Raw genomic sequence first — 24,263 nt, 5'->3', positions numbered from 1 at the left:
ATGTGACATTAGATTAAAGCAACAATGTTTATTTTGAATATTAAAATGAATGCAATGGAATACATTTAAAAGTCAAGCTGCAGAATACAGGAGGCTTGAGTGACATGACAATGATTTGACCCAGTTTGTAATAATTATAGGGGGGAAGTTTTCAGCTCTATAGGAGACACAGGTTGCTTCCACTCTTCAGACATGAGGAACATCAATGGTCGCCTGCTGTTTTGCTGGGCTGAAGCTGTTCTGATAGCGGTGCAATGACTGGTGGTGGATGCTCCAGGTCAGCAGCACGGACCATCATGACCACAGATTTGATGGAGTACCACCAACCGTGCCATGTGTACCACACCACCCCGTCATCAGTCATGGCTTGGTACGGCCCTTTGTAGTAGTGACCATTCAAGTTGCCCGAATTACACCTGCATTGAGAAAGAAAGACAAAAAATAGTGATGGATACTTGCCCAGTTGGAAATTCTCACGGGGGGGGGGGGGGGGGGGGGGGGCGTGCCAAGGTTATAATAGTTTTAGATTATTCATTAGTTTTAGTTTTAATTTCGTTGTCAATTTCTTTCTTTCTTTCTTTCTTTCTTTCTTTCTTTCTTTCTTTCTTTCTTTCTTTCCCTTGTCGTTCTTTCTTTCTTTCTTTCTTTCTTTTTGCCCGTCTCCGTCTGCTCTTTCACTTTTTTGCCCACTCAAAACAACAGATGGACAACAAATGTTCCTTTATTTCCTTTGTCTGATCCATCTCAGCCCCAATAAGGTTATTAAGTCACAAAACCAGATAGATGAAATAGATTTCATATCAACCAAAAAAATGTACGTATAAAAAAGTTGACAAAGACGAAAACTAAGGACATTTTCACTATAATTCTAGTTAGTTTTAGTTAGTTTTGTAACCACAAAATACAGTTTCAGATAGTTATCGTTTTTCAAAAAACTCTCGTTTTTATTTTTATTTCAGTTAACGAAAATTATTTCTCAATTCTAGTTTTCGTTATTTTGTTAGTTTTCGTTAACTATAATAACCTTGGTGTGTGTGTGTGTGTGTGTGTGCTCGCCTGTGTCTCCTCATTATAGTGTAGTGCCCCAGTGAGATTGGAGGAAGTGTTTATTACCTGCTGAACCACCAGCCTGACTTGCTGTGTCTGATACACCTGGCGTTGTTTTCCTCATCGCCCTCATTCAGCTGGTCATAGGTGCTGAACTTCACCCCCAGTGACCCCAGACCTGGACCAGTCCGTTTGTGCTGAGCCAGAGCATCCCCTGCATTCCCAGTGTACTCTCCCACATGTAACTGGTACTGGTCCTGTGAGGCAGCAGGGGAATGAACAGAAAGGCTTTTCAAAACATAGTTATTATTGCAAAAGCACTTGGTACATTTTACATTATCATCTGAGTTTTGCATCTACTAGGAACCCACTTTTAATTAAGAAATAGAAAATGTTCTAAATAAAATGGGATGACTATTCTGCCCTACAAAGTCTAACTGCAGTAACTAGCAAAAGATAAAACTGAGAAAAACTGCTTTAAAGTTTTTAACGTGTTTTAACTGGCCAGCCAAATTGGTTATAGGTAGATAAGTGATATAACACTTATTTCTACATGTATTGATGATGTAATTCTTTTGCTCAAAAATCCTTATGATATACTTGACCTTAGAACCTTTTACAGCAATGCAGTAACTTCATTTTTGGGGTCAAATAGTAATGATAAACAGAGTGCAGTAACAACAATGTTGTTGTCTTCTTTCAGATTTTATATTTAGTTATTCGTTTTTTTGTTAAGTTTTTTATTTTGTTTTAATAAAAATTTTGAAATTGAATTTGTTATCAGTGTATTTAAAAATGTTCAACAACTCTATTCAAAGATTTGTGTATTTTAGACTTAATATTATAAAGTAATGTTATATTTTAGTCTCAATATCATTTTATCTCACTTTTTTTACTTAATCACTATCAAGATAATAATTTCCCTTTCAAATAAACTTATAATTTCTATTATTTTTATGTTTAAATTAGTATATATATATATATATATATATATATATATCCAAAGCAGATGGTGGTAAGTGCAATTACTGCTTGGTTTTGAGTTGGATTTTGTAGTTTTTGTATAATTATTTATCTAAAATAAAGCAAAATTTAAATCTAAAACTTTGTCACAAGATAAAACAGACATCAAGGAGTTCATTTTTAGTTATAACTCAATTTTGACCAAAAATGTAGCTACTGCAGTTAGACTTTGTAGGGCAGTATAAATTGCATCAAAATAAGCTGAAGAGAGGTTGAAAAGATGTAATAGGTATTGATGTCCTCCATTGATGAAAAGAGGAAATTGTTAGAAAAATGAAGGAGTAGGAAAGGGTAGAAGTATGAAGGGAAGAGGAAGACAGAGGAATGAAAGGAGAATGAATGGGAAGAGAGCAGCTGGCAGGCCTGGAACCAGACGGCCTTGCTGTTGTTTCCACATTACAGGTAATTTTATACAGAGAACATAGTCTAAATAAGACCTCTACTGTTATGGGAAATAAAAAAGAGGGCAAGGTTAGAGATGAAGGATATGCAACCTGAAAAGAGACAAATGGATGGATAGAGGGAAGAGAGGGGAACTAACTGCTTTTACAGGGATTTAAAGAAGAGTGGATTACAGACAGATATGAAGTGACTAGGGCCGGGACTTTAACGCGTTAATTAAGATTAATTAATTACACAAAAATTAACGTGTTAAAAAAATTGCCGCATTTATTTATTTTTGCACCGCAGAACGTTTCTCACTGGATGAGTTTCAGGCGGACTGATTATACTGGAGCACCAACTAGCGTTCATGAGTTCAGACAACAACAAACCACAGTGAACATGAAGGAAGAAGCTGATGAGACGCTTTGGTTGGCCCCGTGGATGTTACAAAAAACAATATTTTGTTGCTTAAGCTTATGTATTCAGTCATTATTCAATGGTATACAAAAAATCCATGTGAAAAAAAATACTTCTCACTGTTCACAGGTCAAATATTTATATGCGATTAAAATGTGATTAGTTTTGATTAATTAATTACAAAGCCTCTAATTAATTAGATTAATTTTTTTTAATCGAGTCCCGGCCCTAGTAGGGACACAAGATTAAATGACCAAATCCAGTCTGGAGAATTGAAATCCTTTTACAAAAAATGTGTTCAATTCAACAAAAAGATGGCTCCACTTTTTCATAAAATTAACCTGGTTCAAAATCTTGAATTCTCTTGAAGGACGCAACTTTTTTGTTTTGTTGGTTGACTCTGAATACTGAAAACTCTGAACCCTGAGACAATGTCACATTTTATTTCCCTCCACATTTACTTTTTTAAGGCCTTTTCACACCAGGGATGAAACAAACAGACAGACAAAAACATGGTGCATTTAGATCGAGAGTAATATTAATGTTATCTGCATTCCACCAAAAAAATAAGTTTTTAAACTGTCACACATCATTGGTTTTAAACTAACACTCACTCTCTACATGTGGGTGTTATTTATAGTGTGCAATTCCGTGTGAAAAAGTGGTTTAATTACTTCAAAAGAGAAGTATGGTATTTTTTCATTTATCCTTCATTTAATTTTTCGAGGCATCATTGAGGGCAACCCCTCAGGGTACATAGTACAGAGAAAACACAAAACAGAGTACAGAAGAAACACATGCAAAAACATTAAAAACAGTTACAGTGAAAGGCAGAGTTATTGGTTATCATAGTTTTTACTGGCCCATAGTTATAATTGTGTTGAGTTTGAGTGAATGTTGTAAGATGTTCCAGGTAGATGCAGCAGAAAAACTGAAAGCAGTTTTTCCAAATTCAGTATTTGTCAAAGGAAAACTGAGTATTAATCAGAGCGTGTTGGATAATTACTATTTGACCAGTTTAATAAAGTGCTGAGGTATGGTGGCATGTCGCCTATCAAGACTTTATAAATGAAGAGGAACCAGTGCATGTCTTATCTCACAGATAAAGGTGCCCATCCCACCTTGTTGTATAGGATGCAATGATGGGTGGAGTAACTGTCACCAGTGATGAATGGGAATGCAGAGTGATAAACAGAGTCCAGTGAGGTGAGAAGCATGTCTATAGATAACATCAGCATAATCCAGAACTGATAAAAAAGACAGCCTGAATGATCCGTTTCCTACAGAACAGAGGGGAGTTTGCTTTGTTTCTGTATAAGTATCAGATTTTTTGTTTTAATTTATTTGTAAGTATGTCAATATGAAATTTGAATGTGAGTTTTTGATCTAACCAGACACCCAGATATTTGTATTGTGAAACCCTTTCAATGCTGCGACCTGTTAAAGTGGTGATATGTAGACCATCTTCAGCAATATGTCTGGCTCTTGAGGATATCATGTATTTGGTTTTGTCTGAATCGAGAACTAATTTTAGGTTGAGGAGAGAATGTTGTAGAGAACTGTGTCATCAGCATAGAGATGAGCCTTACAGTTTGTTATAGTGGATGTAATGTTAATGAAAATGGTAAACAGGACGGGACCCAATATTGAACCTTGTGGGACCCCCTTTGTTAATGGTAACAATTCAGAGTGGTTGGATTGTAACAGGTGTAAATGCTGAACTTCATTGCACTGGTTTCATCATTTATGAGACTCTGAACAGAGTCTTAATGTGATTATAGCCTTCAATACAAGTCTCAGTGGTCAGCTATGGTCATCTTACAATACCTCTGCGGCTCAATGGAGTTTTTTCAGAAAAGACAATACACACATAATAATAATGCCAATAATAATAGCCACTTGTCATTTCTGACATACATAATGTCCATAGCAAAACATCAGCTAATGCATTTGGAAAGGAGTTACTGGTTCTCTATGTATATTTTACTCTGATAAGTCTTTACCCGTCTTTTTATAGGCTACTCGCCTTAACAAGCAAGTTCAGCTGCTTTGCATCCCCAGATGTTGTCTTAATATTCATTGTCTTTATAATCTATATTTTGTCTGTCAAAGAGGACACTATTTTGCAAAACCAAATCAGATCATTTGTGGGCAACCAAATGGATCAGTCCATATCTATATGCATACTGATTTGTCAAAGTATGAAAAGAATTAAGATATTGATGTCAGAGGAAACCTATCAATGGCTTCAGTTGGTATTTTGTTGGTTAGTTTGTTTTTAATTGGCGTCCAAAATTTGAATCAGAATCAGAAATCCAAACATCTGCAAGCATAGGCTCATAGAGATATCTTCAAATTGACATGTGATTTATTTGCACATATTATTCATGTTAGGAGTGTCACTGCATTACCTCTGCATCGTCCACTTTGAAGTTCTTGTACTCTGCATAACGCTGATTGCCCTCAAAGTCCTCCATGTCAATTCGCAGGTCGTAGTTTCCTAGGAGACACAGAGTTACATAGGCAACCATGTCTGACAAATCATGCAAACACATACATCTGAATACACACACCTTGTGAGGTGAGATCATGCAGATTGTCGTTTCCCAGCCAGAATTCTCCATCCGGGGAATAGATGTCTCCAAATCCATGCTTGTATTCCACCCATGCTCTGTACACACAGACCACACACTGATTATACACTCACGAGCAAACTACTTTACACATGGAGAGTGCAAATCCTCATTTTTATCTGTGTAAAGATGGCACACATACCAAGGTTATTATAGTTAACGAAAACTAATAAATAACGAAAACTAGAATTGAAAAAACATTTTTGTTAACTGAAATAAATCAAGACTAAAGTAACTGTAATGAAACTGTATTATGTGGTTACAAAACTAACTAAAACTAATGTCCTTTGTTTTTGTCTTTGTCAACTTTTTCATACATAATCCAGTGTTTCTATTAGAAAGATGATTCTGTTAGTGAACCTGCAGGAACACATGGTAAATATGTTTACTGAGACTGGGATGTCTACACTCCAACCAAAATTCAAAACACCTGGAACTGTAAGAGTTAATAACCTTATTGGGGCTAAGATGGATAAACCAAAGGAAATAAAGGCAAAATGTATTATGACCTCTTTGAATCTGGCACCCAACAAATACCCCATTACAAAAAACTAAAACTAACACTAAAACTAATAAAAACTAAACTAAACTAAAACTAAGCATTTTCCAAAAAAATAAAAACAAATTAAAACTGACAAACTCACTCTAAAAATGAATTAAAACTAACTGAATTTGAAAACAAAAATTCACAACAAAATGAAAACTAAAACTAATGAAAAATCTAAAACTATTATAACCTTGACACACATACACACACAGTGTTAGTTTTAGTTTTTTGTAATGGGGTATTTGTTGGATAGGAGATTAAAAGAGTTCACAGTAAAATTTGCCTGATCCATCTTTATTATGTATGAAAAAGTTGATAAAGACGATTTTCACTTTAATTTTAGTTATTTTTTACTTCGTTTTGTAACCACAAAATACAGTTTCAGTTAATCATCTTTTTTTTAAACTCTTATTTTTATTTCAGTTAACGAGAATGTTTTTTCAATTCTAGTTTTTGTTATTTTGTTTCGTTTTCGTTAACTATAATAACCTTGTTCTCTAGCCTCCACCCCTAACATAAACCTAATGTAAACTTAAACCCTAAAACAAAGTGTGACATCTCAAAACAGCCTTTAAAGAAGTGAGGACCGGCCGAAATGTCCTCACTTTGCAAAAATGTCCTCACTCTGTTGGTTAAAAACGTGTTCTGGTCCTCACTATGTAGGAAGTACAAGAACACACACACACACACACACACACACACACACCTGTCAAAGCTCTCTTTGCCGTCTCTCCTCCTCTGGAAGACAGTCCATCCTCCTCCATTGTTCATGTCACAGTAGACGCTCAGTGCAACAGGAGAGCCATCTGGACGAATTACATAGGGCCCGCTGGCCATGTTACCGTCTGCAAACACCTCGGAGCAGTCTGAACACACAAATAGACAGAGGGAAGTTTTTATACCAGGTTGGTGGATAATTGGTATGGATGCAGAATAACACAGACATATTTGCTTTACATTCTTCGGGGCTGGAAGTTTTTGTCCCTGTGAAGCAGCTGCAGGGTCATGACAGATGTGGAATTGTTGACAAAGCTAAGCTAAGTGCTAACTGTTGATTGGCTGCTCAACAAAGGATAGTAGCAGTGCTTCCAAGCAGGGTATTAGTTTATTTAATAAACTGGGGCCAGATTCACAAAGCATTCTTAAGAAGAAAATGTTTCTTAAGTGCCACTTTTTTCTTAACCCTTATTAGGGCACTCATTAAAATACTCGCAAATTCCAAATTTCAACCCTAGAGAATATTGGAGGATATTGCATACTGCCAGAATGTGTTAAAAAAAACATACGGACCCGGGGGAGGGAGGTCATATTTTGAGAAAAAAGTTTACGAGATTAAATCGTCAAATCTACGATAAAAAATGTGCAGATTTATGAGATTTAAAGTGGTGAATCTGCGAGAAGAAAGTTGTTGTTTTTCCCACTTTTTTCTTGTAAATCTGTGACTTTTTTCACGCAGATTTGCCACTTTAAATCTCTTAAATCTGCAACTTTTTTTCTTGTAGATTTGCCACTTTAATCTAGTAAATTTGCAACTTTTTTCTCAAAATATTATTATATTATTATCATACTGATTGGTCAAATGTCATGATGTCACTGCCTGATCTTTGCTGATTAGCTGGAATAAATCCATGTGGTTCTACGACCAAACAGAGAGACATGGGGACCTCATTTAGATATCCATGTGAAATTACCAAATATAGTTATTTGCCCGATAAAGGGTTAACATTGCTCTTAAGACAAAATGTAAGAACATTTGGCATTCATGAAGAAATTCTTATCTTTTCTTTATTATTTCTTTTAACTTTCTTCTTAAGTTTTTTCCTAAGATAGAACTTGAGAACAAATGAGATTCTTGAACACAAAGTTCTTAGATTTCTTCTCATATTTCTTCACAACTTTTAGAGAAGCCCTTAGCAGTCTGAAAACAGCTACAGTGGAAAGGTCTTGATATGTATTTACTTGAATTTGTATGACTTTTTTTTTATTTCTTTAATATTTATTTTAGCCCTAGACAATGTGTTAAAAAATGTGTTTATGAAGTTGGTCAGAGTAGGGTTTTTTTTGTAAATGTATCACATAAATCTTCTTTTGGCAGTTAACATATAATTGAAATGTCCTTTTAGTCTGTGTGACATGTAGGCCTGTTCCTAGATTACACTACAATGTACTCTTAGTAAATCGCTGAGGCAGTTGTTGTAGTTGTTGTATATGATACTACTTAATTAATCACTATGAACATATTATTTAAGTAGGCCTAGTTACAGAAACCATGTCCTTACAACTATTACTTTTAGATGGAAGTTCTTTTGGTGGCAGCGAGGGAGCAAAATCCACCAAGACCTCTGAGAAACAGAATGGATCCTCTTACACTCCCTGATCATGTCTTAATTAGACAATATAGGCTCTCTAGGCCCACAATTGTTTTCCTGGCGAGTGATCTTAAGTTAAAAATCTAAGAACTCCCTAGGTGATAAAACTAAGAAGTTCCTAAGAAATACGATACTTCTTAAGAAAAAAAAGGTGAATAGCATTTAAGAACCTTCTTAGGAACATCTTATTTTTTTTCTTAAGGATTTTCTTAAGTTTTGTCTTAAGAACACTTTTGTGAATCTGACCCTTGATCTTTAAAAAATGTCTCTCATTAGCCGCTAAATGCTTCACTATGCTCACCAGTAATTCCAAACTGTATGGGTCTGTCTGAAGGTGCTGGGCTGGACATGTACAGTGGCTTTATGTTTAAAGATCTGCTGCAGCTGGGAACAAGGCTAACCCAGGCAGATTTTACAGGCTGGAAAACCAAAACAAACTAAAAACCTCTTTAGGACTGCAAAGTGATTCTTTTCTGTGGGCTTTTTAGATCTTACATTACAGCTGTACACCAACCATTGTTCATAGATTAATTACTAATTAGCAGAGCTTTAACACTTATGCTAAAAACTCTGGTAGTGACGTTATGAGTACTTAACCTGGTTTGTAGGTAGCTCAGTACAAGATCAAAACACTAAATCTGAGGGAAATGATCTTGCTGCATGGACAGATAATTCAATACATCTTGAAATAAGCATGTTGAACACTTAAAAAATGAAATTTACTCTTAAAACAAGAAAAATTATCTAACATTTCTAAAAAATAAGAAATCTTCTGAAATCATCTGTAATATATCACTGCATTCTCTTCTCCTACTATTCTACTCTGCTTTACTGCAAGTTAGGAAACATTGACCAGCCCACAGGAGTGCACTGCAAAAAAGGTGTGTCTAAAAACAAGATAAAACATTAAATCTGAGGGAAATGATCTTGCTGCATGGACAGATAATTTCACTTGACAAGATTTCTTAAATTAAGATGATTAAATCTAGTAATAAGTGTGTTGAACACTTCAAAAAGAAATTAACTCTTAAAACAAGATAAATGATCCAACACTTCTAAAAATACGTTATTTTTCCTGGTAAGAAACAAATAATTTGCAGTAAGTCAGTCAGTCAGTCAGTCAGTCAGTAAGTAAGTAAGCAAGTCAGTAAGTCAGTAAGTAAGTCAGTCAGTAAGTCAGTCAGTCAGTCAGTCAGTCAGTCAGTCAGTAAGTAAGTAAGTAAGCAAGTCAGTAGGTAAGTCAGTCAGTCAGTAAGTAAGTCAGTCAGTCAGTCAGTAAGTAAGCAAGTCAGTCAGTCAGTCAGTCAGCCAGTCAGTCAGTAAGTAAGTAAGCAAGTCAGTAAGTCAGTAAGTAAGTCAGTCAGTAAGTCAGTCAGTCAGTCAGTCAGTCAGTCAGTAAGTAAGTAAGCAAGTCAGTAGGTAAGTCAGTCAGTCAGTAAGTAAGCAAGTCAGTCAGTCAGTCAGTCAGTAGTCAGTAAGTAAGTAAGTAAGCAAGTCAGTAAGTCCGTAAGTAAGTAAGTCAGTCAGTCAGTAGTCAGTAAGTAAGTAAGCAAGTCAGTAAGTCCGTAAGTAAGTAAGTAAGTCAGTCAATCAATCAATCAGTCAGTCAGTCAGTCAGTCAGTAAGTAAGTCAATTAGTCAGTCAGTAAGTAAGCAAGCAAGTCAGTCAGTCAGTCAGTCAGTCAGTCAGTCAGTCAGTCAGTAAGTCAGTAAGTCAGTCAGTCAGTAACAGCCAACACACAGTGTAGGAAGTGTTGAAGTTAAGGCAGATATAACAATAGATGCATCTCTCCATACCTCTGTAGAGGTTCTCAGGGCCCAGATGGGAGTTGGGTAAGTACTCCAACTGCTGAGCCTGACTGTTCTGCAGCTCCTGGATGTAGCGATGCTGGTCATTGATCACGTTCATCAGGCCCTGGATCTCTGCTTCCAGGCGAACCACCTTCTCCTCACATGGCACAGGTGCCTGGACAGAGACACAAAGACCAGATTTATAAGTCGTACATCTGCATTTACTTGCTCAGTGGAAATAATAAATGCTTTGTGTTTGACATGCACTGTAAAAAAAACAACCTGTTGTTTTATGGTAAAAAAAAATAAAACGGCAGCTGTTGTTGCCAGAACGTAATAAATATGGTGTGACTTTTAGGATATTGGATATTGGCACTGTTGATTTCACATTTAAAATTGACATTTTTTACTGTATAAATAAAACGTTTTTCCATTAAAAGAGCATCTGCCATATAACTGACAAGAAAAAACGTTATAAATGCTGCATGAATTAAAGATTTTACATTAAATACATATTACAGTGTATTTTAAAGTGGAGTAATGTATTTTTTTTAAATACTGTAAAAAAAATAATACTGTTTTGGCTGATATATACATTTATGGTCTTTCATTGTTACTGAAAATGAATTAACCCATTTATCATTTTATGGTCTTTTACTGTCATAGTTTAGCAGTTTTTCACTGTAAAATCTACAGACATTTTTTACAGTGTATAGTATAATATTTAGTATGATATAGTGAAAATGAGCTAGAGTGTCTTACCGTCATAGAGACAGCCGTGTGGAGAAGAAAAGCCACTAATGTCCTCAGTATTCCCATAATCACTGATCTGATGGCTGACTGGATCAAACTGCCACTCTCTTGTCTCACTTTGTCGATAAAGTCTCACTACAGCTTCCTCTCTCCTCTCCTCTCTGCTGTTTGACTGTTTGATGCTATTCACTCCTCTTTATCCCAGCCACTCTGCATGGCTGGAGGTTATTAGACTGCACATGGACTGACATTTAAAGATAGTCCCATCTAGTGGTTGAAGTACTGTAAATAGTCGTTTCCCGCTTGTACACTGCACAAACTGAAATCTAAGTAAGATGAAATATGTTAGATCAAGGGGATATATGCTCATTTTTTGTCTGATAAGATAGTTCTTCTTAGTAAGCAGTTTTTATTTTAGACTGTTTTACTTGTTTGATATAAAGATTCTACAGCTTTTTTTTTCTAATTTCAAGAATTTTAAGAAAAACATTCTACATGCAGGTAAAAATATTTGTAGCTGTATTAAGAAAAGTACACTAGTTTTTAGTCTGACTTTGCTTGTTCATTATGGCTGTTCACTCATATAAAAGTGAAATATATTTAGTTTAATAAAGTATGTCCTTATAATCTACATAAGTTAAACATAATTTAGACTGGCTTCATGACAATTTAGGTAGTGGAGTTATAAATGATTTCTTCCACAGAGCTGGGACAGTGTGGGTGTTCTGCTCTCTACTGAAGAGGTTTTGGGGTTAGAATCTCAGGAAAAAGTCATTTGGGTTGTTTGATTTCTGTTGCTTGTCCAGCGTGATGATTTGAGCTGTGCTGACTTTTCGCCTTATACATTCATCCTGATTCCACAACAGCATAATATTGGTGTCCATTCACACTGCAGTCCGGCATTGTGGAACGAAGTGGAAGAGATGGTCAGTCAGTCAGTCAGTCAGTCAGTCAGTCAGTCAGTCAGTAAGTCAGTCAGTCAGTCAATCAGTCAGTAAGTAAGTAAGTTAGTCAGTCAATCAATCGATCAATCAGTCAGTCAGTCAGTAAGTAAGTCAATTAGTCAGTCAGTAAGTAAGCAAGCAAGTCAGTCAGTAAGTCAGTCAGTCAGTCAGTCAGTCACTCAGTCACTCAGTAAGTAAGTAAGTAAGTTTATAGAGTACTTTTCATAGATACAATCACAAAGTGCTCTACATCAGGGATAACATGCAGTAAAATATAGAGTTAACAGAAAAACACACAATAGTACAACAACAGGTTACTTCACAGATTCCCGGGAAACGTCAACATAAGGGTAGTGGTGTGTAACCTCGTTGTCCAGAGCTCATGGGCTGCACAGTAGTGCTGTACAGTATAGGTGCTGCAGCAGTATGTGTAAAGTAAGCGACATCAGTTTGTTTTGTGAGCAATGCAGGTTTTGTTCTGACAGTGGAACATAGGACCAGCTCTTTACCCTTGCAAGCTACTGAAAGGGCTTATGTAGGTTTAACCCTCCAGGCACCTTAGGGACCAAACGTGTACATTCTGCTAATTTTATGTTTTTGATTCTCAATATATCGATCAGTTTAAAGGCTAATTGTAAGAAACGTGGCCAGGGTTTGTTTTTTATTATAATTTTTTAAAAATCCAAAATTCCTCTTTTGCAAGGTGTATAGAATAGGAGAAACAAATAACTTTTAGATTCAACTTTATTGTCATTGAACAGACTACAGGTACTAGGACAACGAAATGCAGTTTAGCATCTAACCAGAAGTGCAGAGTAGCCATAAATAGCCAAATAGCCATAAATAGTTATTATACCTCTGAAGTCCAGGAGATTTTGGTTCAAATTTGTCAACTTCCTATGCATTCATTTCTGTCTCTGTTTAGCATCTTTCAGTCTGTCCTTACATCACATGCATGGCTCATTTTTCTCCACACAAACTTGGCTATCAGTCAGATTTTTCATTTTATTTTAATTAAAAAAGTATTAAGCTGCCAGGAACCCAAAATACACGCAAAAGACACAGGTTTCTATGGATTTTTGACCATTTACACATACAAAAACAGCAGAAAAAATAATAAATAATAAAACTACAAAACAGTCTATTTACATGTAAATTAAAAATAGGAATAGTTTTCATTGTAGAAAGAAAATTCACATTTTAAAAATGGTCTAGAAACATAAATGGCACACTGTGAAAGCTCCTATGATGCACTTTCAACTGGCTTTCTCAGCTTGTCTACATATCATATATAAATAAAGTTATTACTGTAAATAAAACGTGTATTTTCAATAAATAGATGGACTCCAGAGGGTTAATGTGGGCAGATTACAGAACAGTAGGTGGGTCACCTCTGTGTAGAGTTCAACAGGGTGACAACTGAGGGGAAAAACTGCAGCTGGTAAGGATGCTCTCGGTGGTGCTGCGGTAAAAGTTCACCAGGATTTGAGGAGACAGGTGGGTTTTGACTTTGACCCTTAAGGCCCGTTTGGTCCCATTGACTCCCATTATAAACAGATATTTTTTATACACTGTAATCCTGACATAATATAATGCTTTTCCCATGAATACCTAGTAAATCTAAGCCTCTCCCTTCAAAATACATGGAAAATAGGTTTTAGGTCTGATGACTCCCTCAAACCACCAGGGGCAGCAGAGCTAAATCACATACAGTTTCAATGGAGGCCTGCTTCTCTTAGCTTGCAAAATCCATACAGTCTATGTGCAAAATGCATGGCAATGAAAAAGCTGAACACCATAACAATGGTCTTAGTTTGTTGGGATTGATATAAAGGAGTTATCAATTATTAACCTAGTCAAGGCGGTAATAACCTCACCCTAAATTTTTTTTTTTTTTTTTACAAATTTTACACTTTGCACCTTATTTTTGAAAATATTGCATATTTTGTGTTTTTGCCCCTGAGAAAATCAGTGTTTCTTATGACAAAAAGGCCATTAAACATAAAAAATAAATAAAACTATTTTATATCTATGTTAGGTCGGAGGCTGCTACAAGGTTTGATGTGGTGAAAGTGAAAAAAAATATGTATATATGTTTATATCACATTTTTATGGCACTTGAACGAGAGGGACCGTTTACGGCCCTTAATGTGTAAAGTGTGAGGTAATTTCAAAGAGGCATCAAGGTTTAATCATTCAGTCTACATGTGTTGTTGTTTTTTAATAGAAGAATGCTTATGACCGTGTCCCTCTGGGGGTCTTGCACTTCAGGGACTTATCTCTGCTGGAAATCGGTGGATTGCTCCCTCTTGGCCAGGAGTGAGTTGCTGCCCCCAAGTGCTCACAACTGGTAACACTGGAGCCATTATATATGTCATGTGGCCGGAGAGCTCTTCTGGTTGCCCCAGGTGGAGCTGCAAAATATTTCTTGGGAGAGGGATGTCTAGACTATATTGCTAAGCCTGCAGCTCCTACTACCTGGCCCTGATAAACGGATGAAAAAAGGATAGCTGAGTTGATCATTTGAGCAACAAATTATAGAAACACATAAATTATTGCTTCAATAAAACACCAGTAAATTGTGAATAAGAATGAATAAGATATTATGAAGATCCATGATTTTAACTCGAATTCCAGAGATAGCTGGCTGCATTTAATGTTAAAGCAATCAATCCCAGAAAAATATTTTTGTATCAACACAACTGCAATCTTCGCAGCGAAAACGTAAAAGTGCGACTCCGGTGGGACTCGAACCCACAACCTTTGAATTACTGCTCAAGCAATTGACTAGAAGTCCAATGCGCTATCCATTGCGCCACGGAGCCACCTGTTGAAGCGCGTGTAATCTCAAAATATGAATCTTGACTTGAGATGTGACGTTGTCAGTTGATTCACTCATGTAATAAGGAAACGAAAACATATGTAGTTTTCCTCATGACACGACAGTGTAGACTACTATTCAATAAATCTATGAACCACTTCTTGGCCAAGAACAGTTACACGCGACGTAACAGGCGAAAGAGCCGAAATCTGAGACATTTTTTTTAATCGAGTTTCCTTCTTTCCGGGGATGGAAACGTTTATATGTGGTTTCCTATCGTTCTGCTACGGAAGAGGATAAGGGCCACACAAGAAAAAAATATTTGAGTTCTGGGGAACTTTTTTATATTCTGACTTATGCTGCACATGTGTTCACTTACATGAGCTCCTCTTTTGTACTGTGAACACACAATCTCTGTTTTGTTTGTCCTTTGCTAATGTAATCTTGTTAGTATTGTTAACCTGCTCATTTGGGTTATAAACACCCTGATTTCCTCTGATGAGGGCTCATTCTTCTGGTGTGCTTTAAGTCTTCTGCAGAGCTAACATTAAATTTCACAGAAAGACAGTTGCTTGACTCAGTGTTTTATTCATCAGAAATCACCATCACAATAGTTGAGATGGTAATGATGGCTGTGTTAACCCTCCTGTGGTCCTGGGCTCCCTTTTGACCCCAAATCATTTTCAACATACCAATAATTAATGATGTGCCAATGAAGCCTCATGAAGCATTTTCTGACTCCACTAGATGGAGCTCTCTGTTCAACAAAGGGCTGAAAACACACTTGATTACCATTGCTAGAGCCTTTTTCAATGAACCAAGGGCTCCATCTAGTGGGCTCAGAAAATAAAGAAAATGCTTCATGAGGCTTCATTGGCACATCAATACCAATAATACAGGTTAACTTATATCAATGTGTCGGTCATGAGTTGCCTTAAAATGTGAAAAAAAAGTTGGTAATATTTTTTTCTACATGTGCTAAACCAGTATAATGTCATGGGGTCCTTTTTGACCCCTGAGGACTTGGGTGTGATTCTTTTTTTTTTCAATTATTCAGGCTTTATTGCCTTTTCTCTCTTGAAATGAGGCCTATGTGAGCCCATCACATTATGGTCTAGTTCAAGTGGAATTAAAAATATTTATAATAAACAATTAAACTAGAGTAGAATTATCACAATATCAGATTTTTATTACCCGTTTATCTAGGACAAAATAATTCACAATAAACTATTTCTTTTAAAATTAATTTTATCAAATGCCAGACACTGTGTTCAGTTCTCTTGGGCACATAGAAGTCATCCAATTTTTCCATTAACAGTACATTACACTTTAAAAAGGTGGTACAACTGTTTTCCGTATTAGGCACAATGTCTCAAACTCTAATGGTGTCATTGTAACAAGATGTATTTTACAACTATTTAACTTTTTTTGGCCTAGACAGAAACAAATGTTGATAATCTACAAAATGACTGACAGCCAAGCAAATTGGTGGGAGGCATGAAATATAGAAAATTAAACATTTGCATTTTGTTGCTTATTTATTTTTGAGTTGGGGTTTAAATGTATCAGAGTGTTATATCTCTCAGCTATCTTTTAAATGACACACCAGTCAGAAGAATGTGCAGTGCTAAAGGACTGGCCTTGGCATGTTAAGGAACAGAATCCAAACCCCTAACACTATTTAAATTGTGAGAATTGCTAAAAAAAAAAACACTTTGCTTCATGGCTATTGCAGTTTTAAACACTGAGCTTTATCTTCACTATTCAAAGACTGCATAGAGCATAACTTTATGGTGTAAAGGCAGTTAGCAACCTAACATCTTAAATATTGATTGTTCATTACCTTGTTTATCAGCAAAACCTCAGTTACAATACTGATTAACCATTGGGAAATCGGTAAAAAAAACAAACAAACATGGAATTCAGGGTACATATTTAGAATATACAAATTTTTTTATTACAAAAAAAAATCCAAACCTACATGAAAGTTTTTCAAAGTTCGACATTAAAAATGGCTTCAAACCTTTTTTAATCAAACTACAGAACTCTTGGTAGTAAAATGACAATGAAGAAACCGCACCACTAAACAGAAAACATAAGCAGTGCTTCCAAAAACAATACATTTTAAAATCTTTACCGATTTGCTGCCTTCCATAACTTGTACAAGTTCAGTCATTTGTATTTTCACAGGAAATTAATTTCTAGCTGCCCGTTTAAATAGCAACGAGGATTTAAGATGTTACAAACCCAAGTTCAGCAGAAAAACGGTTAAAAGAAAAAAATCATTAGGGGACTAAGTGACAAAATAAAAAACTAAATCCCTGAATTTGAAAAGGAATACAGGTCTGGTATCCTACATACAGACCAACAGGGACAGCAGGCTATACCGTTGGAATTCAAAAGCTGAACAATGCATTGAAAAATTCACATCCTTCAACATATAAACCGTTTAATCATCATCGTCGTCATCATCGTCATCCTCCTCTTCGTCATCGTCGTCATCATCGTCATCCTCGTCATCGTCGACTGGTTCTGCTTTCTTGGCGGCGGGCCGGCCTGGGCCAGTCTTCCTGCCAGCATCACTCTTCCCTGAGCCAAGCTTTTCTTTGTAGGCGGCAACATCCTAAAAGAGGAAGTGCATGAAATACTGCTTAGTCAAACTCAAATATTAAGGTTATATCCTTTTTCATTCACAAAGGTATAAATTGCCACAATTATCCTTCAACAAAGTTGCAGTTACTGTTCAAATACATTAAAAACAGGTGGTTACCTTCTCATATTTCTCTTTCAGTTTTAGAGCCCTGGCCTCGTAGGGAGCCTTGTCTTTGGAAGTCTGTGTAGACCACAGCTCGCCAAGCTTCTTGGCAATGTCACCGATTGAGATCCCAGGATTCTCCTCCTTAATTCTGGGGCGGTGATCAGAGCAGAACACGAAGAAGGCAGACCTGGAGAGAAATGAAAATAAATTAATATCCAAACGCAGTTGTCAGCATCCCTGCAACTAAGAATTTGTTTTAAAAATCTCCTATAAACTTGTTTTAAATCGCATTTAAGGCGGGAAAGCATTATCGCATTTCCACCATTAAAACCGGGGGCGCTGTTGCCTTATTCTACCATTAAAGCTGGGAATGTGTATGTGTCGTTTTTTCCACCTATTTTCAGTCTCTTGGCCAATGAAATGCATCAGAATACACTTCGGAGTGTCGCAATGCAACAAATTTATTAAAAAAAAAACTCTATTGGAGGTTTGGACAAATAAACTTAACTTCTCATGAAAGCCACTGGTATAAGCTCTCAAGTACTTTTCGCAACAGAAGCTGAAAAATCTATTAAGTAGGCACTTCTGTTGAATTTCCAGAAAAACTCCAGGTTTTAGGGTGTTATTTTAAAATCGCCCAGGTTTTACACACATTTCCTAGGCCTAAACCCTACACATGGACATGTGGTGAAGGTTTACAACTTACGGTGGCCTTTTGGGTGCGTTTGGGTCCTTCTTCTTCTTGCCCTTGACAGGTGCACCTTTAGGAGGTTGGTATGATTTCATCTCTCGCTCATATCGGACCTTGTCGTTCTTAGCCATGTCCTCAAACTTCACCTTCTCCTTGCTTGACATGGTCTACAAAACAGAAGTCAGAAATGAGCGATCAAGCATGCATGCGCACACAGGAAATGCATGCCATTTAAATACTTTAATATTTTCATTTTATTGACTGCAGAAGAAATGATGTCATCTTACCTTCCATCTCTCAGAGCATTTTCTTGAAAACTCTGCAAAGCCAACACTGGCCCCTGGGTGTTTCTTCTTGTGCTCTTCACGGCAGGTGGCAACAAAGTAGGCATAGGAGGAGGTCTTTCCCCTTGGCTTTCCTGCGTCCCTTTTCATGACTGCGATTGATCTGTAAACAAGGCAAAAACATCACGAGTCAACGAGACAATTAGTGGAAAAGGCCTCTGGGCAGACAAGGAAATATAAAGTTTTTATTTTATTTTACAATTATTATTAATGAACAAAAAGAACAGTGGAGTATTTCAACATTCTGTCATCTGAGAGTTGAATTAATGAAGAATTTTTTTATTGTTATTTTTTAAATCAGGCCTTTTGTTTTGTTTGTCTGTTTTCATCTTGTGGTTTTGCACTGATTTTGTCTTTTCGTGGCTGTCCCTTATATTATTCTATGTATGTCATTTTCGTCTACATTACCTCTTATTTGTAAATATGTTACTGAGTCTTTGTTGTCTAGAATTGCGTTTGTGTCTTTTCATATTGTGGCTCTTAATAAGTACTCCACTGTTCTTTTTGTTTATTCATTAATAATTGTTAAAAAAAAATGAGGCCATATAGGCTATGGTGTCATCATGACTTTAAAATGTATTTATATATAACATATGGTTATGCCGTTTCATATTTTTATATCAAGAATGATCAAATAAAAATCAATATACACAAATATGAAAACGTCAACTTCATTAATTAACTATTTCAACATTCTGTCGTCGGAGAATTGAGATAATGTAGAAAACTAAAAAAGGCCATTTCTGTCCGTTTTGTTTTTGTTAGTTTGTTGTTTGTCATTCTGTCGTCGTTCTTGAGTTGAAATAATGTAGAAAACGATAAAATGAGGCCCTGTAGGCGCCCAAGGGGGTTTAACGGCTCTAATCGGATTTCAGCTTCTCTGGGACAAAAAGACACGACTCCATTTTGCATATTCCCGCCTAAACTAAACAGCGCCCAAAGCTCCGTAACACATAGTGACTGCGTTAGTTTCACCACTGATATTCTCCCTTCGACTACGGTGAAACCAACCATGAGAGTCCGAGTCCAATGGAGAATTCACAGCTTAGATGTGGGCGCTACCGTCGTGTAACGGTAGCAGGCCGAGCTACAAACCAAATGGCGTTCACTGCATGTGTCGCAGCCAGCAATAGACCAGCTACGGCCAGCTCTAACGGAACTCTGACCGTGTCGTAATACCGACAGAGCCCAAAATATCGCCATTTATTTTTTATTACCAGAATACAACAGCTTTTGTTTAAGTTATTATCAGCAACTTATCGCCAACATATAAACGGTGTAACGTTAACTCGCCACTAGGCTCTATTTGGCGAATATGCACAAAATGGAGAGTTGGTCGTCAGAAACGTTACAGCTAACTCCAACATACTGTCAAGAGGATTTAAACAACAAATGTATCCGGTAAAATAAGCATAAAACGATGGTTCCTTACCTCTTCTCTCCAACAAGAATTGTATTCGACCGAACAGGACAAAAGCTCGACTGTTTTGTCACTGTCTGCGGGCCGAACTAACTTAACTAGAAGTACTACCGCAGCTCCGCCTCCTCAGCAGCGGATTGGCCAGATTGACACATTTACATTTGAACGCAGTCCACCAGGAAGACACGCCACCGTGATTGGCTGCCTAGCCGACGATGAAGACATTAAGTTTGGGTGCGTTTGGATAAGATAGATGATTGGTTGAGCTGGACTTTTAAACGTACCGCGCGAAAAGTCCTTTGTTTGTTTCGACTTCGAGTAAAAATAACATCTGTTGATGGTGTGTTCAGGGCTGGGCTGGTCTATGGGATCACTGTTTGTTTTCTGCATGAGACTGACAAGAGAAACCACTGATCCTTAGGCCTCACAGGAGACAATTCAAACTGCCCTTAGTAGATTAAGTCAAAAACAAAACAGCTCATTTGTTTCTTGTTAGAAAATTAGCTTAAGGAAACCTTGAGGCACAGTACTTGAAAAATGAAAAATATACTTCCAGTATTCGCTTGCCACATCAAAATACAACTTAAATATGTTGGTATATTATACCAGGGGGAGTAGTTTAACATACTGACTGCATAGAAGCTGGAAATTAACAACCATGCTGCGTAGGTCTTGTATATGATCTTGTATGTCATATACAGAAATGCACAATATGAAAATAACAGAAAAGGCTGCAGGCCTACACAAAATGTATTGTTTGTCATCAGTGAGGCTACATAATGTTAATTGTATATCCATAATTTATCAACAATTCAAGCAGGGGTACATTTGATATTTAGTAGAAACAAAGTCACAGGTTTTTCCAAGTAGGCACCTACTGGAATCACCTAGTATTCTTTATTGGCTGTGTATTATTAATGATTTAAGTCTGAAGATGTTAGGATTTCTTTTGTTTGTTTGTTCCCTACATTATTAATGGAAGGGATGGTAAATGAGTATTTGCTTACTTAACTCACCTTCATTTTGGTGGCAATTGTGATAAGTGTATAATATAAAGTGAGGAGGTTGTGTGCTGTGTTAAAATAATTTGATTATTCTATCTTGTTAAATGATTTGATTACTCTGCTTCTTTTTTGTGTCTCTGTTGTCTGTCTCTGTTGTCTAGATAGATAGATAGATAGATAGACTTTATTTATCCCAAGCTGGGAAATTGCAGTGTAGCAGCAGCATTACACACAGAGACAATGACAACACAATTAAATAAAAAGAACAACCTAGGCATACTTATAAAAACCAACAATTAAACAAAAGTTACAATACACTACGGGAGCTGCGGCTACAGGCTGCCACCTGGAGCGGCGCCAGAGACTGTCTCTGTGCGTGACGCAGGTCACTATCAAATGTCACTATGTATGCGTAATTCACTAAACCTTGGTTGTACTCATCTCTCTCTCTATGCATTTATATATTAATCAGGCAATATGATTTTGATACAATGATTATGTTTGTGTGTTAATGTTGGTTTAGAAACTGTGATTACTGTACTTTAATGACATATATTCCATTTGCTTAAACTTATTAAGATTCTATAATCACAAATAATATATTTTATGTTTCATATTTTTTAGACTTTAGAATACATGTTAGAAATAAGTGGCTCCAAATTATATCTGTAAGACATAACAAGGCAGAATGTTTGTCTTAACAAGTTTGTTAGCAGGCCAGGTCGGAACTTGATGTGCCGGCCATCAGAAGATTGCTGCCCGGTGACATGACGTGTCCCTGTATTGATTAAAACTGACGAATCAACGGATCAACAAGGCGGAACTTCCTGGAAGAAATCTACTTCCATGATTAGTAAACGTTGTTAGTATTTAATGGGTTCGAGGGAAAGAGACGAGGTTCAGACTTCGTGACCTGAAACCCGTCTGTGTGTATCAGGGACATGTAGAGTTTTGAACCCGGAGATCTCTGTAATATTGCACATTTCTTGACGTATTGTAATAAAACTATGTTAAATTGAGAACTTGGACGTCTCCTGCTCATCATTTCCCATCAACGATCTGCGCAGAGAAAATAGGTGAGGATTTTCTGTTTGTGTCAGATTATTCAATTTTCAAGGTTTCCTCAAGCTATTTTTCTAACAGCTGGATGTTATTGCCTTAAAAAGTGGATGTCAGTGAACCAGCTTACTTTTTAGGAAGAAAGCATGGAGGTTTGTGCCTGTAGCCTATGTCTATGCTGATGTGTTTTTTAGCATAAGGCCCACAAAAAACGTGTTTTGTTCCAATAACATGGCAGACAGAAGGCCTTCATGCCTATTCTGTACAATCATAGGTAAAAATAGCTGTAATGGGGAATGCAGGTATTACAAAAGCTTTTAATACAGCAGAAAAGGACTGATTTAAGAACTTCTGCTGGCACATTTTCAATAGCATGTGGGAACAATCAGTGCCATTGAGAACAATTCTGTCCTTCAAATTCTAGCTGCAGTAAATTTTACAGTTTTTTTTAACTTGTCAGCCAAATGGGTTATAGGTAGGAAAGTGATATGACACTTATTTCTACATGTATTTATGATATCATTTTTATGCTAAAAATCATAACGATTTATTTGACCTTTGACCCCAAAATGTAGTTATCACACTCTGGTTTTGCATCGCTGTAAAAGGTAAAATAGTAGTTCAACTTTCAGTTTTTATACTTTGTCTTCGGTGAATAAACATTTTCAAATTGATTTTGTTTGAAGTGTATTTAAAATGGTTTAACAAATTCAAAGATTTGTGTATTTTAGACTTAATATAAAGTAATTTTATATTTTAGTCTTAATATAATTTTATCTCACTTTTTTTACTTGATCACTATCTAGATAATAATTTTCCTTTCAAATAAACGTATAATTAGGGCCTCGGGGCAATCGCACCGAGCACTGGTCCCATACAGCAATAGCTGTAGGGACCAGTGTTTTGGTACTTGTGTATTGGTGTATTACTCCACATTTCGATAGGCCATATAGTTTTTTATCAATCCCTGTTCAATGACCATGATCATTTTTGTAGAAATTCTGAGATTATAATGGGTGTGTATTGCACGGAATGTTCGTGTCACAGTGTGTGATGTCATCGCTCAGAGTGTAGAGGGAGAGAAAACATTGTCAAAAAATACATTTGAAAACTGCGCTCCAGGCCGCAAATTCCACTCTACAGAAATAATTTATTCATAGAAACGTAGGAAAATTTGTCTTCTCACTCACAATCCTCTGGTAAAGCTGTCAGAGTTATAGTTTGGGCATAGGACGCACAGATGCGCCACCAACACGCACCAACTGCCTCATTGGCTCCCATATTAAAAACGCAGGAAGATTTCTGAAGAAGGGAAATTTAACAGTTTTTTTCGATCGTTCTAACAAAGCTATTTTTTAATTTTTCTTAAAAAAATACATATGTAGACGTTCAGGAAGAACTCAGGATGCTCAAAGTAAAGTCAGATCAATGATAGGTATTTTGGTTTTGCCAAAACACACACACACACACACACACACACACATTTTGAGGTTAAAGGGCATAGTTTGAAATCTCTGAAGAATCTCATCATAGTGTACACACACCGGCAGTAGCCCCCGTGGCCCTTTCAGAATTTCCCCAGAGGAAATGTTCTAGTTTCTATTATTCTTGTCTTCACTATTCAACACAATGAAGAAATACAAGACTACACTGTCTCACAGTCAAAGTGAAGGTACTGCTGTCTGATTTGGTTTTATGTTTAAATTCATATATATACATATATATATATATATATATATATATATATATATATATATATATATATATATATATATATATATATATATATATATATATATATATATACTATACAATTGGCTCTGTTAATGGCAGAAATATTGCCTGTTTGTGAGCAACACATTGTGATGTGGTGTGTCACTTTATATTCTTCATAAAGCTTATTTCCTCGGCCGCCGAGAAAGATGCTGCTCTGCTTTACACTTCTTATTGCGACATCTTACTGGCTGTTACCAGCTGTTACACAACTGTTTGATCCGGGCTGCTTATATACTCTGTGCCTGTGCACAATGCCAGCTTGTAAGCCTGGTTTAAGTCAACGTTGACTAGACATAGCTGAATTGTGTTAGTGGAATGACTAAAGCAAAAGTTGATGTTAATTCTAACCCAGGCTTTTTCAATTAAGCCCCAATGTCATTAGCTGCTTTGATGGAACATCCCTCAGGAGATCACATTACACATATAACATTGCTTTCAAAATATGGAATGGAATAAATTGTTGGTCACAGGAACACCATGCA

At 36.5% G+C, this 24,263-nt stretch overlaps 2 protein-coding genes and 1 non-coding gene across 4 annotated transcripts; all 3 read right to left on the bottom strand.

The window, feature by feature from the left end:
- Positions 1-51: 51 nt before the first annotated feature.
- LOC131973228 (fibrinogen-like protein 1) lies at positions 52-10,343 on the bottom strand. The gene is made up of 6 exons (XM_059335168.1): positions 10,218-10,343; positions 6,758-6,917; positions 5,445-5,542; positions 5,283-5,371; positions 1,114-1,304; positions 52-416 (listed from the first exon to the last, which is right to left on the bottom strand). The coding sequence occupies exons 1-6, from the start codon at positions 10,327-10,329 to the stop codon at positions 203-205; spliced, it is 864 nt and encodes a 287-aa protein (XP_059191151.1). The 5' UTR covers positions 10,330-10,343; the 3' UTR covers positions 52-202.
- A 4,298-nt stretch (positions 10,344-14,641) lies between these two features.
- On the bottom strand, positions 14,642-14,733 carry trnar-ucu (transfer RNA arginine (anticodon UCU)). Its single transcript is given in 2 exon segments — positions 14,642-14,677; positions 14,697-14,733. It is a non-coding gene; the product is annotated as a tRNA-Arg (tRNA).
- A 1,861-nt stretch (positions 14,734-16,594) lies between these two features.
- hmgb2a (high mobility group box 2a) lies at positions 16,595-20,086 on the bottom strand. Of its 2 annotated transcripts, none has more exons than XM_059335194.1 (5): positions 19,955-20,086; positions 18,466-18,625; positions 18,194-18,345; positions 17,500-17,674; positions 16,595-17,352 (listed from the first exon to the last, which is right to left on the bottom strand). In XM_059335194.1, the coding sequence occupies exons 2-5, from the start codon at positions 18,610-18,612 to the stop codon at positions 17,179-17,181; spliced, it is 648 nt and encodes a 215-aa protein (XP_059191177.1). In that variant the 5' UTR covers positions 18,613-18,625; positions 19,955-20,086; the 3' UTR covers positions 16,595-17,178. The 2 variants fall into 2 exon arrangements, with proteins under 2 accessions (XP_059191177.1, XP_059191186.1); XM_059335203.1 differs by lacking the exon at positions 19,955-20,086 and adding an exon at positions 19,534-19,781.
- Positions 20,087-24,263: the final 4,177 nt, after the last annotated feature.

The sequence above is a fragment of the Centropristis striata genome, chromosome 1 (genome assembly GCF_030273125.1).
Source record: "Centropristis striata isolate RG_2023a ecotype Rhode Island chromosome 1, C.striata_1.0, whole genome shotgun sequence".
Lineage (NCBI taxonomy): Eukaryota > Metazoa > Chordata > Actinopteri > Perciformes > Serranidae > Centropristis > Centropristis striata.
This window is presented reverse-complemented; position numbering and strand designations above follow the sequence as displayed.